This window comes from Nannospalax galili, unplaced genomic scaffold, assembly GCF_000622305.1.
Source record: "Nannospalax galili isolate Female #2095 unplaced genomic scaffold, S.galili_v1.0 scaffold49, whole genome shotgun sequence".
Lineage (NCBI taxonomy): Eukaryota > Metazoa > Chordata > Mammalia > Rodentia > Spalacidae > Nannospalax > Nannospalax galili.
In genome coordinates, this window is record NW_008359444.1 from 568557 (window position 1) to 580417 (window position 11861).

The following is an 11861-nucleotide window of genomic DNA, read 5'->3' on the forward strand; positions in this document are numbered from 1 at the left end:
CTTATCAGCTAGGTTCCCTTTTCTCAGGAGCTTGAGAAGTCCTTGAGACCCTGTTGGTGAGGGGGCGGGGCTATCTGAACCTTAACAGTCTCTATGGGACAGCTTGGTCTACATGGGGCGTTCTACGCCACCTGGATCTACAGGGAATCCTTCTCTCAAAAAGACCAAAAAACTTTTTTCCCTGAAGAGAGCCAGGCATGGTGGTGCACAATGTCATCCAGCCCCTAGGAGACAGAGGGCAAGAGAACCAGGGGTTCATGGCCAGCATTAGCAACCTAGTTTAGGTTTAGGCCCCTAGTTTAGGGCCAGCCTGGGCTACATTAGACAAAACCAGAAATCCTGAGGAGAAAGTTTAAAAGTACTCCCAAGTCAGATGTCCAGGTGTAGAACAAGCAAGTTGGTCATCCCAGCTACTCCAAACCACACACGCTTTGCTTCAACTGGCTGCACTCGGGTGTGTGAGGGACTGTGTTTGGCTGCTGAGGGACAGCAAGGGTGCCATTCTGCATCCACCCCTGCCGCTCTGAGCTCTCAGGTCAAACCTCTCCCCTTGCCTTAGGAGCTCAGAGGGTGTTCCCTTCACACTGCCCCAACCCCATCCCTCCAGGCTCCTCCCTTCAGAATTCAGTCCTCAGGGTCTGACTTATCCCAGTCAACGTCTCTTCTAATTTCCCCTGCTGGATTGGGGGCGATACTCTGGCTCCTTTCGCAGAGACCCCAGGGCCCCCCTCCGCCCCAGTCAGAATCCTCCTGAGGGCCCACTCCTGCAGAAGAGGAGGACTGACTTCTGTCTCCTGTCCCCAGCACATCCTGGAGCTGGAAGCCATGCTGTACGATGCCCTGCAGCAGGAGGCAGGGGCCAAAGTGGCTGAGCTGTTATCAGAGGAGGAGCGTGAGAAGCTCAAGGTGGCCGTGGAGCAGTGGAAGCGGCAGGTCATGAGCGAGCTGCGCGAGCGTGATGCACAGATCCTACGAGAGCGCATGGAGCTGCTGCAGATGGCGCAGCAGGTGATGGGGGAGCTGCGGGCGTAGGTGGGGATAGAGCGCAGGGCTGGCTTCCTAAGGCCCAGCTTTCCAGGGGCCACACCTCCGATCGCTGCACCCCCGCCCCCAGTCCATGCCCAGCCCTCCAGCCAGGTTACCTTCACGCCAACTAGCCTCCTAGTCTGACGGTTGTATTGCTGAGGCCCTTGAGTGGAATTTTCCCACTCAAAGGAAGTTCTCCTGGATTCCAGGTCTCCTACATGATACTGCCCCTGATGCTTAGGAGTATTGTCTGTGGACAGCAGTTGGCTAGCCATGACCTGCCCTTGATGTTTACAACAGTCAGGAACTCTGCATGTGTGGGGTTGGCCTGGACCCGGCTCCTGTGGATACAACCCGAGCTCAGAACACCTCAAATGCAAAAAGTTCAGACCACATATTCAGATAAGCCACCAGACTGGATGGTCTGTGGGCCATCTGGCCGGCTTGTTCCAAACTAGGACATGCCTGTAGCTTCTTATGTGCCCACCGTGGTCCCCTTGGGACTCCAGGGCTGTCACCGTGAGGAAGGTCCCTTCTCACCTCCTTGTCCCCTTGCATCAAGGGGTTGTGGTCGGGGCTTGGCTGCTTCCCAGGGCCCTGGCAGCCTCAGAAGGAAGGTTCTCGTGGTTGGTAGTTCTGGCCTCTGGCTGCCTGTTACTGTAATGATTTTGGGAAGGACAGTGAACTAATTCTTTTTATTGGCCTGGGTTTTTCTTGTTTTTTCCCTGGGTTCCCACACTAAAATTTCTAACAAAGTCAGAAGTCACTGGTTCCATTACAGAAGGAGAGGCCCTGGGGAAGGAGTCTCACTGTCTTTGGAGAGAAGTGACCAGCTAGGGACCACCAGGTGACTTGAGGCCAGGCCAACATGGCAGCCACTCTGTGAGCTTGCACCAAATAAGTGAGGGGAGAGTGTGATACGTTTTAGTCAGTGTCCCAAATCTCTGATTATTGAAGATTTTCCTCCTTTTAACATTGCAGAGAATTAAAGAGTTAGAAGAAAGAATAGAAACCCAGAAGAGACAGATAAAGGAACTGGAGGAAAAGGTAAATAAAGAGTGGGTGGAATGGGGGTCTGGGCTTGTCAGTGAAGCTTATAGATTAAAAAACACAAGGTGGTCCCTACCTGAGATCACTTCACATCAGATCTGGAGAGAGAACAGACTTGGCCTAGGGTGTCATTACAAGGCAGCCCACCCAAAGCAAGGTACGGCTAAGCACAAAGAAGTGCCCATTGGGTGAGAGCTGTAAGTACTCTGGGCCAGAGCTGGGAACTCCTCATGTGGCCTAGCCTGTAGCCTCTGCACCCCCTGGTTTCCCCATCTGGATCCATATGCTGGACCAATGACCTAGGGTCCCTATCCATGTTGGTGATACAGCAGTGGGTAACCCTCCAGGATCCTCAGACTTGTTTATCTGAAGGTTGGCTTCTTGAAAGACAGGTTGTGGTCCCCAAGAGCTACCCTTGGGGCTCAGAAACTGTATTTGCCTAGTCCCCAGGCAGTATCTCCAGGACCAGAGACTGAGTGCTAAGTGCATGCTCAGGTGCTTTCTCTGGCTGAATAGCCCGGGGTCCCAGGCTTCTGTCCACTCATGTTGACCTTACTGTTCCCCAGACCAGGTTGAAGGGTGTACGCCCAGAGAACCCTGACTCCTGTGGGCTGGTTGCTCAGGGTAGTTCCATTTCCTGTGTGATTTGGGGCTAGTGCAGGGGTTTCTGGGTCAAATCTCCCTCTCTCTCTCTCTCTCTCTCTCTCTCTCTCTCTCTCTCTCTCGCTCTCGCTCTCGCTCTCGCTCTCGCTCTTGCTCTCGCTCTCCCCCTCCCTCCCTCCCTTCCCCTCTCTCTCCTCTTTTCTTTCTTTCTTTCTTTCTTTCTCTCTCTCTCTCTCTCTCTCTCTCTCTTTCTTTCTTTCTTTCTTTCTTTCTTTTGTCTTTTTGAGACAGGGTCTCCCTGTACCCCCAGGTGGCCTGGAACTCGCTATGTAGACCAGGCTGGCTTCAAACTCACAAAGATCTGCCTGCCTCTGTCTTCCAAGTGCTGGAATTAAAGGCATGCACCACCACGCGGGGCTTTAAACACTTTCTTGATTCTTGTGATTGGCCCTGCCTATGGGACAGTTCTCATCAAAGTGACAGACTGAGTGAAGTGACCACCTGCCTGTCTTGTTCCTTCCAGAGAAAATAAAAGGTGGAGTTTGGATAGGACACCCACTCGGCCAGCTCACCGCAGGCTCTAGCAGGAGCCTGTAGGAGTTCTTTGCCCACCAGAGTCCCCAGGAGCTGGTCACCCCAGATATTCTACCCTTCCTTAACTAACAAAAACTGCCACCTGCTGGGCACTTTGCTACCACTGCCTACCAGGCCTTATGTAAATTCTCACACCCATCATGAGAATCGGGCCCCAGAGCCAATAAGGGCATACCCTGAGAAACAAGTTCCAACAAAGCCTGTGGACTCCAGGACATGTACCCGACAGACACACTCTCAGTGAGGCTAAGAGGGGACACATTCTCGGAGTCTGAACCCCCAAGATGACAGTCTTCCCCAGAGCATATGCTTGTTTCATTTTGCATCTTAAAGGCCTGTGTTTGTATTAACACCAGGACAATGTTAAGTTCCAGGTCTGGACTTTCTTACTTAACTAAATGGCTGAATGCGATTGCTTGGTTTTCTCCAAGTTAGTCTGGCCCCACCCCCACCCCCAAACAATTCTTCAAGTGTCAAATTTGTTCAGAGTATCAAAGTATGTTGTTGCTTATAAAAGGATTGCCACCAAAGGATTGACACAGATAACTCATATTTGCCGGGTGCCCGGACTGTCTGTCTGAGATGCTGGTGCCGGTACCCTCAGTCTAGTGACTCTTCTCCATAGACCCCTGTCCCCAAGAGGCTCGGCTTGCTGTATGGGGTGTGGAGCCTCCAGCTGAGCCTTTGGATGGTGCCTAGTCCCCTGGTGTCCTTTAGGAGCAGCACTGCCACCCAGGCTGAGGTTTGCAGTGTCCCTTGCACACGTCCTGCCCATGCCTGCTCCTCCCTGGGGGCCGCTGTCCCTGTCTATGATCATGGGTCATTTCTTTTCAGAAACACTACAAACTCTCTTTTTTTCTTTCTCTCTCCTTCTGTTTCTCCACCCCCCCCCTCCTTTTCAGTTTTTATTTTTGTTCTTGTTTTTCTCTCTAGCCTTCATTCTCTGGTCATAGCTGTTCTTGGCACCCTGATCTGGTGAGTACTTCAGGGGCTGGAGTTTTCTGGTGAGGGTCCCACTCCCTTTCCCTGGTGGTCCCTGTCACCCAGGCAACTGCCTGCCATCTTCCAGAGGCCTGTCCTTCAGAGATCAGAAACCTGTCTCCAGGCACTGGGTCCACAAGAGGGTGTGAGGTGCACTCATGACCAGCACCCTCTACGGAAGTCAGCATCCGCTTCTAGAGCAGCAGAAAGTTTTGTGATTTTTCCTGTCTTCTGGTAGCTCAGGTTCCATGTGCCCAAGCTCCTGAGCTCATCCACAGTCACGGGAATGGTGCTTGTGTGCAGAGCCTCTGCTCTGCCAGCACACAAAGGCTACATGCCACACTTTGCCACCACTTTCTGCCTAGAGGCGAGGACATGTGGAACACGGGGCCATTGTTCTAGGCAGGCTCCTGGCTCCACCCTCCAGAGCTTGTGGAAAGATTCTTTCCTGGGGTATAGCAGCCACACTGGCTGTCCTCCTCACCTCCCTAATTCCTGTGCTCTGCACCTCTTTTCTTTCAGCCTTCTGCACAGGTGGACCCCTGTCCTCTATCGGGACCAGGGAGCAGTGGGTGCCAGAGAAAGCATGGGACATAGTGAAGACTTGGGAGGGTTTGGGCTCTGTGCTCCGCCTTGTGGAAGAGGCGGGTACAAGCACCTGTGAGCTGTTCCTACTGTCCACATCGGATGAGCCAGGACTAGAACTGGTCTTGCTGATTGACGCTTCTCTGGGGAGAGGCTTGGCCTTCGCTGCTGGGCCCTGGGGTCCCTCCACCCAGAGAGCAGCCCCCATCCCAGTCAGAGGGATGTGTAATGTTCCCTGCCAAGCAGGGGTAAGAGCTGCTGTTGTGCTGGAGTTTACGCTGGAGCACCCTCTCATTCCCACAATGACCATCAGCCCTCCTGGAAGATGATGCTCAGAATTGCCAAGGCTTGTCCCTAATGGCAAGATGAAGGCTGTGGTCTCGGCAGTGACCTTCTTCAAGGGGAACTGGCAGGTGGGGGGGCTCCCGCGATACGCTGAGTGCCACACTGTTGTCACTCACTGGGGTCCTGAGCATTTGCTGATGGACAGATCCTACACCCAACCTTGTTCTGTTATGGTGGTGTCTCTCTGGGGACAGGTGAGAGTTATGGCCCCCATTGGCCTCCTACCCTACTCCTGGCATGAAGGCTGGAGTCCTACCCCAGTCTGCTGGTCAGGAGAACAGTAGGTGACCAGGGGAGAGGCAGAGAGAGTGGTAAGGGCACATGAGATGAGCATACAGAGGCCTGGCCTTGGAGAACATGGATTGCAGCATAGTCCCAGAAATGGTGGAGGTACTGCCACCTGGCCTGGAGGACTCCCAGCAGGTGGGCCCAGCCTGAGAGCTGAGCTGGTGAGAAGGCTAAAGATGGCCTTGTCCAGAGCCACAACATGCAAGGAGCAGGGCCCAGGAGAGAAGGCAAAGACAAGATGCATCGGAGATTCCACAAACTCAAGAGGGCAGCCTGAGGGCAATGGCCTGCAGGTAGGTGATGATGTGACTGAAGGCTCCCCTATCAGGGGAACCCAGGGTGTCTGTGTGAGCAAGTGGGTGATGGGTGGGGGCTTCCCGTCTCCATTTCTGGTTGTGGCCTGTATATGTGCTGAACTTACCTTCCCTGTTCGTGCTGACTCAGATGCCACGGCACCTGGCAGTGCCCTCTGAGGAAGCCACTTGAGCCACCACACTGGTGTTCCTGCTTGAGTGGGCTCCAGCCCCATGCCAGCTGTCAGCTGTTGCTGACAGGACTTCTGAAAATGGGAAGCTTCCTGCTTCATTTGTAGATCATCTGTGCCTGTGGGTCGACCCCACACATAGTGGGCACGTCCCTGTACCCAGCACAGTGATGAGCTCAAATGAACACAGGGCACCTCCTCCCTATTGCTGAAGACAGGAAGCCTTTCTCTGATTCATGAGCTGTCCATCTACCTCATCCCCAATCAGGATTACAAAGCAGCTATGGTGTGGGTGAGAGTCAACTTCCATTCACTGCAGATAATGCACTGTACTTGAGATTGAACCCAGGGCCTGGCATGTGTGAGGCAAGCACATCACCACTGAGCTATAGCCCCATCTTTTTTACTTTTTATTTTGAGACAGGGTCTCTTAAGTTACTCAGGCTGGCCTTGAACTCATGCTGGACTCCAGGTACCGAAAGTGTGATCCTTTTGCCTCAGTCTCCCAAATAGCTGGGATGACAGGCATGGCTATACTGTGAGTTTTGAACACAGGTTCCCATGACAGGATGATCCCGCTGGCCTCAGGCCTTGTGATGAATCAGGGGAGCTTGGTCCTCCCAGGGCCTCATCAGGGTGCTTACAAAGAGAAGGCAGCTGGGAACAGACTTCCTGGGAGCACCCTGAGGCTTCCGTCACTTCAGTCTTTGAGAATTGGACACTGCCTGGGTGCGCATATATCTCCTGGGACACACAGACCTGCTCTCTCAGATTTCAGTTCCCCTGGGGGATGGGACTTGCCCATCTGAGGAAGGGCACAGAAATTCCAGGTCCTGACACCCAGGGCTACCTACTGGCTGCAGAAGGGGCTTGGCTTCAGTGTAACCTGTTCGTCACAGACCTATGCACCACCCAGGAGCATATTGTGGCTTCCTTATGAACAGTCCTGGTGGGGGCACCTGTCCTCATTGACAGAGCAGAGCTCAGAACTTCCCAGGGATCGTGGTAGAAACTGTTGCTGAAGGTGGGGGGCAGGGGGGGTCATGGAGGCAGGAGTGAGAGCTGGCGCATGACACACTGTGACGACCCAGCAGGACCCTAGAGTGGTAGAGGCCCTTTCCACTTATAAGAAAAGAAAAATCCCATCTGGCCAATGAGTACCTTCTCCTGTATGCGCACACTCTTCCCATGAGCGCCCACCTTACCCAGCCCAGTGCCTGTGTGTTGACTGTGCCCATCTTTCCTGTGTGTCTGCTCTATGTGTCTGCCCACTCTCAGGAGGGCCCTTGGCAGGGAAGGAGGACCAGGTGTGAGCCAGGTGTGCTAGTCTGACTTTCTCTTCACAATCTGCGTCTCTAGATTAGGGTGTCTGGTGTTCACTGAGCTCCGCATGCCCTGTGGAGGGTGTGCTGGCTCTTGTGTGGCATGGTGGGCCACTCAGCGAGGCTCCGTCTTCCCACCACACACCATCCCAAGGCCAGGAGGCTGTCCCCTGGTGGGGCTGTGCAGGGGAATTCCAGAGAGCCAACCCAGCTATTCTGGAGAGTCACGCCTGTGTGAAAATGGCAGGAAGTTGTGAGACATGGCTGTTTGGCTGGGCGGCTGGGGACATTTCCTGTCTTTCACATCACGTTGGGGTACATGCTTTTAGAGGAATGTGTTGTATAGCGGCCTGTTCTTCAGTATGAGTACAGGGTAGTATGGCCTCCAGTATCTGTGAGCAGGCATAACCAGAAATTTCAGAGAGAAGCTTATTCTAGAACTAGGAGGCTGCTTGGCTCAGCCCTGCAGGAAGTGCCAATATGAGCCACATGGGGGCGCTCCAATTCAACTCCTGCAGGGCCATGTGGTAGGCTGCATGCGCTCAGGCTGTGTGTCCTGTGAGCTGGAGAGCCTCATAGTGAAAACATCCGGCCCAGTGAGACCCCTTCATGTACCACATGGAGGTGCCAGAGGTCAACACACTGAAACCATCAGTGACTAGCTTTGATGCTCTCGAAAGCAGGAGCCGCGGGTAGACTCTGCATGCCGTGGGGGAGGACTTTGATGTCACTCACATCTCCTTTTTCTCCTCAAACTCGCTGCCAGATTTTAGTGCCTTCCAGTAAGTTTTCCTCAGGGAATCCTGTGTCCCATTCAGTTCTCCATGTTCCAAGTCTGTCCCATCATGAACTTTTTTCTTAAAGCCCTGAGTGTTCTTTAAGGTTGACACTTGGCCCTGATACATGTCCCTGATACATGTCCCATCACCACAAGACCCATCCTGTATTGTCCCTGTGCCAGACCTGGGATCCGCCCCTTCTCCAAGGAGTGCTGGCCCCTCGTTGGAGAATGTGGGTGAGACACCAAAATCTTCAGGTCTGGGTGTGCTTGCTGCTGCTGGAGTGGCTTCATTTGCCCTCCTCTCAGGCAGAACTGAGACATGCATGTATGTGTACTAAGCTATGTATTCCCAACATCTGTGTTCACCTATCATCTGCCTGTCATCAACCGTCATCTACTGACCCATCACTTACCTCTCCACCCATCCTTTTATACCCGTTATCTACCACCTATCAACATCAACCAATCATGTATCTTTTCTATATTTTATTTATTATATTTTATTTTATGTGTTTGCATGATTGCCTGGATGTAGGTAAGTGCACCTGTGTTGTGCAATGACCATGGAAGACAGAAGAGGCCGTCGGATCTCCTGGAACTGGAGTTACAGACAGTTGTTAGCTGCCATGTGGGTGCTGGGATTCGAACCCGGATCTTCTGCAAAAGCAGCCAGTGTTCTTAACCGCTGAGCCATCTCTCCCGCCCCCCACTCATGTATCTTATATCACCTGCCTGTAGCTGTTATGAAACCGTGAGCTCATAACCACGCCCCTAGGTATTATGAAGCCGTGTGCTCATAACCACGCCCCTAGGTATTATGAAACCGTGCGCTCATAACAACGCCCTAGGTATTATGAAACCGTGCGCTCATAACAACGCCCCTAGGTTCAGCCCAGCAACCCAAGGTCTGTCCTAGCCCTGCTCTTCCCTTCTTTCCACCTCTCCCTTTGTTGGCAGTGTGGTACGTGACTCTCACTGTCTACAGTACACTTGCTCACTGTCCAATGCTGGTAAACACACAAAGTCATCTCAAAATTGCTAAGAGACAACCTCACTACCTAGAACATGGTCTGTAGACAGCTCAGATCATCTTTGGCCTTACACTATCCAGAAAAAAAATGTTGCTCTCCAAGATAACTTAGGGAGTCCTTCCTCCCAATCTCTCCAGTACAGTTATGCTCTATTCCTAAAAGTCAGGTTCCTGTGCCACAACTGGTATTTCTTTGCCCCACATGCTGTTTTTTTAAAATTTTTCATATATAGCAGTGTTTACTGTTTGTGATGTGTAGTGGATGTTCTCTGGGTTTTGACACATGCACGGCATACATGTCTGCCACCATCGTGACAGATATCACATCTCCAGACTCTTTCTCCCTTTGCTGATGCACCCCCCGGTCCCCCCCGCCAGCCCTGATCTGTTTCTCCTCCTCTCAGTTTTGTCATTTTCAAGTCCTATGAATAGAATCACATACTATGTAGCTTGAGGACTCCTGGCTTTGATCTCTTAGCAAAACCCACTTTGGAATCCTTGGCATGGATGAGTGGCCCACTGGTGTGTCCCTTTTCGCCCGAGTGAGCCTTCATGCCCCTTGACTCAATACCTAGGACAGGCCTGTGGTGTCATTTGGTAAAGGTATGTTAGAGGAAACTCATCCAACCCAGCTGTGCTGTGTGCGCTCCTACCAGCAAGGTGGGAGAGACGTCCTGTTCGGCAGTTTCTATTTGGCTGGTTTTTCAGCATCTTACTTTGGTTTCCGTTGGCATTTAATAGTGACAGTATTGACCATCTTTTTTTGTGTGTAGATTTTCCATCCATATATTCTCTGTAGTAAAGTGTCTCTTCATGTCTTTAGCCCATTTTTGAAATGAGTTGCTTGCTGGTCTCTTGATGTAGCATTTCAAGTCTTTTCTGTATAATCTAGATATGTTTGTTATCTATAAAATTCAAAACTATGTCCTTTCAGATTATTTTTCTCAATACAAAGTCTTGTTGGGCTGGGGAGACAGCTCAGTCGGTAAATCACTTGCCATATAAGCATGAGGACTTGAGCTTGATCCCCAGAACCTGCAGTTTAAAAAAAAAAAGCCAAGCATGGTGCTGCATACTTGTAACGACAGTGCTGGAGAGACAGAGACAGGTGAGTCCCTGGAGCTCCCTGGCTGGCCAGCCTAGCCTACTTGGCAAGTTCCAGGTCAGCAGCTTTGTCTCAAAAAAAGAAATGGTTGGCGCTGGAGGAATGACACTTGAGGTTGTCTTCTGACCTTCACACACGTGTCTGTATACATGTACATGTGCCCCCTCATGTATACATGTACATACATACGTGCACACACACACGCACACACATACACATAAGAGTCTTGGTATACAGCTCAGGCACTCACTGTGTAGCCTCAAACAGCTATTCTCCTGCTTCAGTAGTCTGAGTGCTGATGTCACTGGTGTGAACCATCATGCCCAGCTCCCTGAGTGCTGATGTTACCGGTGTGAGCCACCACACCCAACTCAGAGTCCTTTTTTTCTTTTTCCTTTTGAGAGCATTTCATAAAAAGCAGGCGCTCTTAATATTGATGAAGTCTAATTTATCAACTGGGGCTAGGGAGAGCTGAGTGAGTGAAGAGCTTACCATACAAGTTTGAAGACTGGGGTTTGGATCCCTAGCACCCACAGAAATGCTGGGTGGGCATGACAGCCTACCTGTAATCCCACAAGACAAGATGCAGAGATGGGGATCCCCAGAGCAATCTGGCTACCTAGACTAACTGAATCATGAGCTCAAGGTTCAATGAGAGACCCTACATCCCTATATAAGGGAGAGAGCCACCCAGTGTCAACCTCTGGAGTCCACACACATGAAAACATACGTGCATATGTACCCTCACACACATACAAATATACATATATGCACACATTCATACAGAGGCAAAAATGTCTTGAAAATGGTGAACTTTGGATGTAGGAACAAAGAAAGCATTGCGTTATTCTAAGTCATGGACGCTTCCTCCCACGTTTCTGTCTAGAATGTTGTGGTTTTATGTCTCTACACTTAAACATCTGTGGTTCATTTTGTGTATAGGGCACAGTACAGTTCACTTCTCAGGGATGTCTTTGCCGCCCCGCCCCGTACTCCTTAGAAGGAGCGCCTCCTCTTCTTGAGTAACCCGTCTGCTTGAACAAACCCATTTGGTAGTCAACACGTCCTGGTTGGAATGTCCCTATTCTGTGTCACCCATACCGGGGAGCAGACAGGGTAAGAGGCTGCTGCTGGCATCTTCTGTGCTGGTCTGGTCCAGCCAAACTCTCTGGTCCCATTTCATCCTGGATCTCCAGGGACTCTGTTCCTTTCAGCTCAGGGTCTGGAAGCTCACAGAGTGTGAGATTAACTGTCAGCAGCCTCAGATTTACAGCTCGTTGTCACAGAGTCGACCTGAATGCCAATGAGCGCCCTGCTCCTGAGCTCAGTCACAGGCTGCTTTCACCATGCTGCAGCCCAGGCAGGCCAGAAGTGATGGTGTCGCTTTTGAAATCCAGGGATGAGCTGCTCTTCTCTGAATACAGCCATAGTTCATAAGCACTGTGCAGGCATGGAGTGGGGATGGATGGGTGGGTGGATGGATGGATGGGTGGATGGATGGGTGGATGGGTGGATGGATGGACTGATGGGTGGATGGGTGGATGGATGGATGGATGGATGGATGGTTGGATGGATGGATGGACTGATGGGTGGATGGATGGATGGATGGGTGGGTGGATGGTTGGATGGATGGATGGATGGATGGACTGATGGACTGATGGGTGGAT

At 51.6% G+C, this 11861-nt stretch overlaps 1 protein-coding gene across 1 annotated transcript in view; it reads left to right on the plus strand.

Moving 5' to 3' along the window:
- Jakmip3 (Janus kinase and microtubule interacting protein 3) overlaps positions 1 to 11861 on the plus strand; it is a 99201-nt gene that overhangs the window by 77480 nt on the left and 9860 nt on the right. Inside the window, exons 19-22 of the mRNA XM_008823146.2 lie at positions 805 to 1008; positions 2008 to 2073; positions 4176 to 4248; positions 4777 to 5765. Coding sequence (XP_008821368.1) covers positions 805 to 1008; positions 2008 to 2073; positions 4176 to 4226 — 321 coding nt within the window. The 3' untranslated portion in view covers positions 4227 to 4248; positions 4777 to 5765. The remainder of the gene's footprint in view (positions 1 to 804; positions 1009 to 2007; positions 2074 to 4175; positions 4249 to 4776; positions 5766 to 11861) is intronic.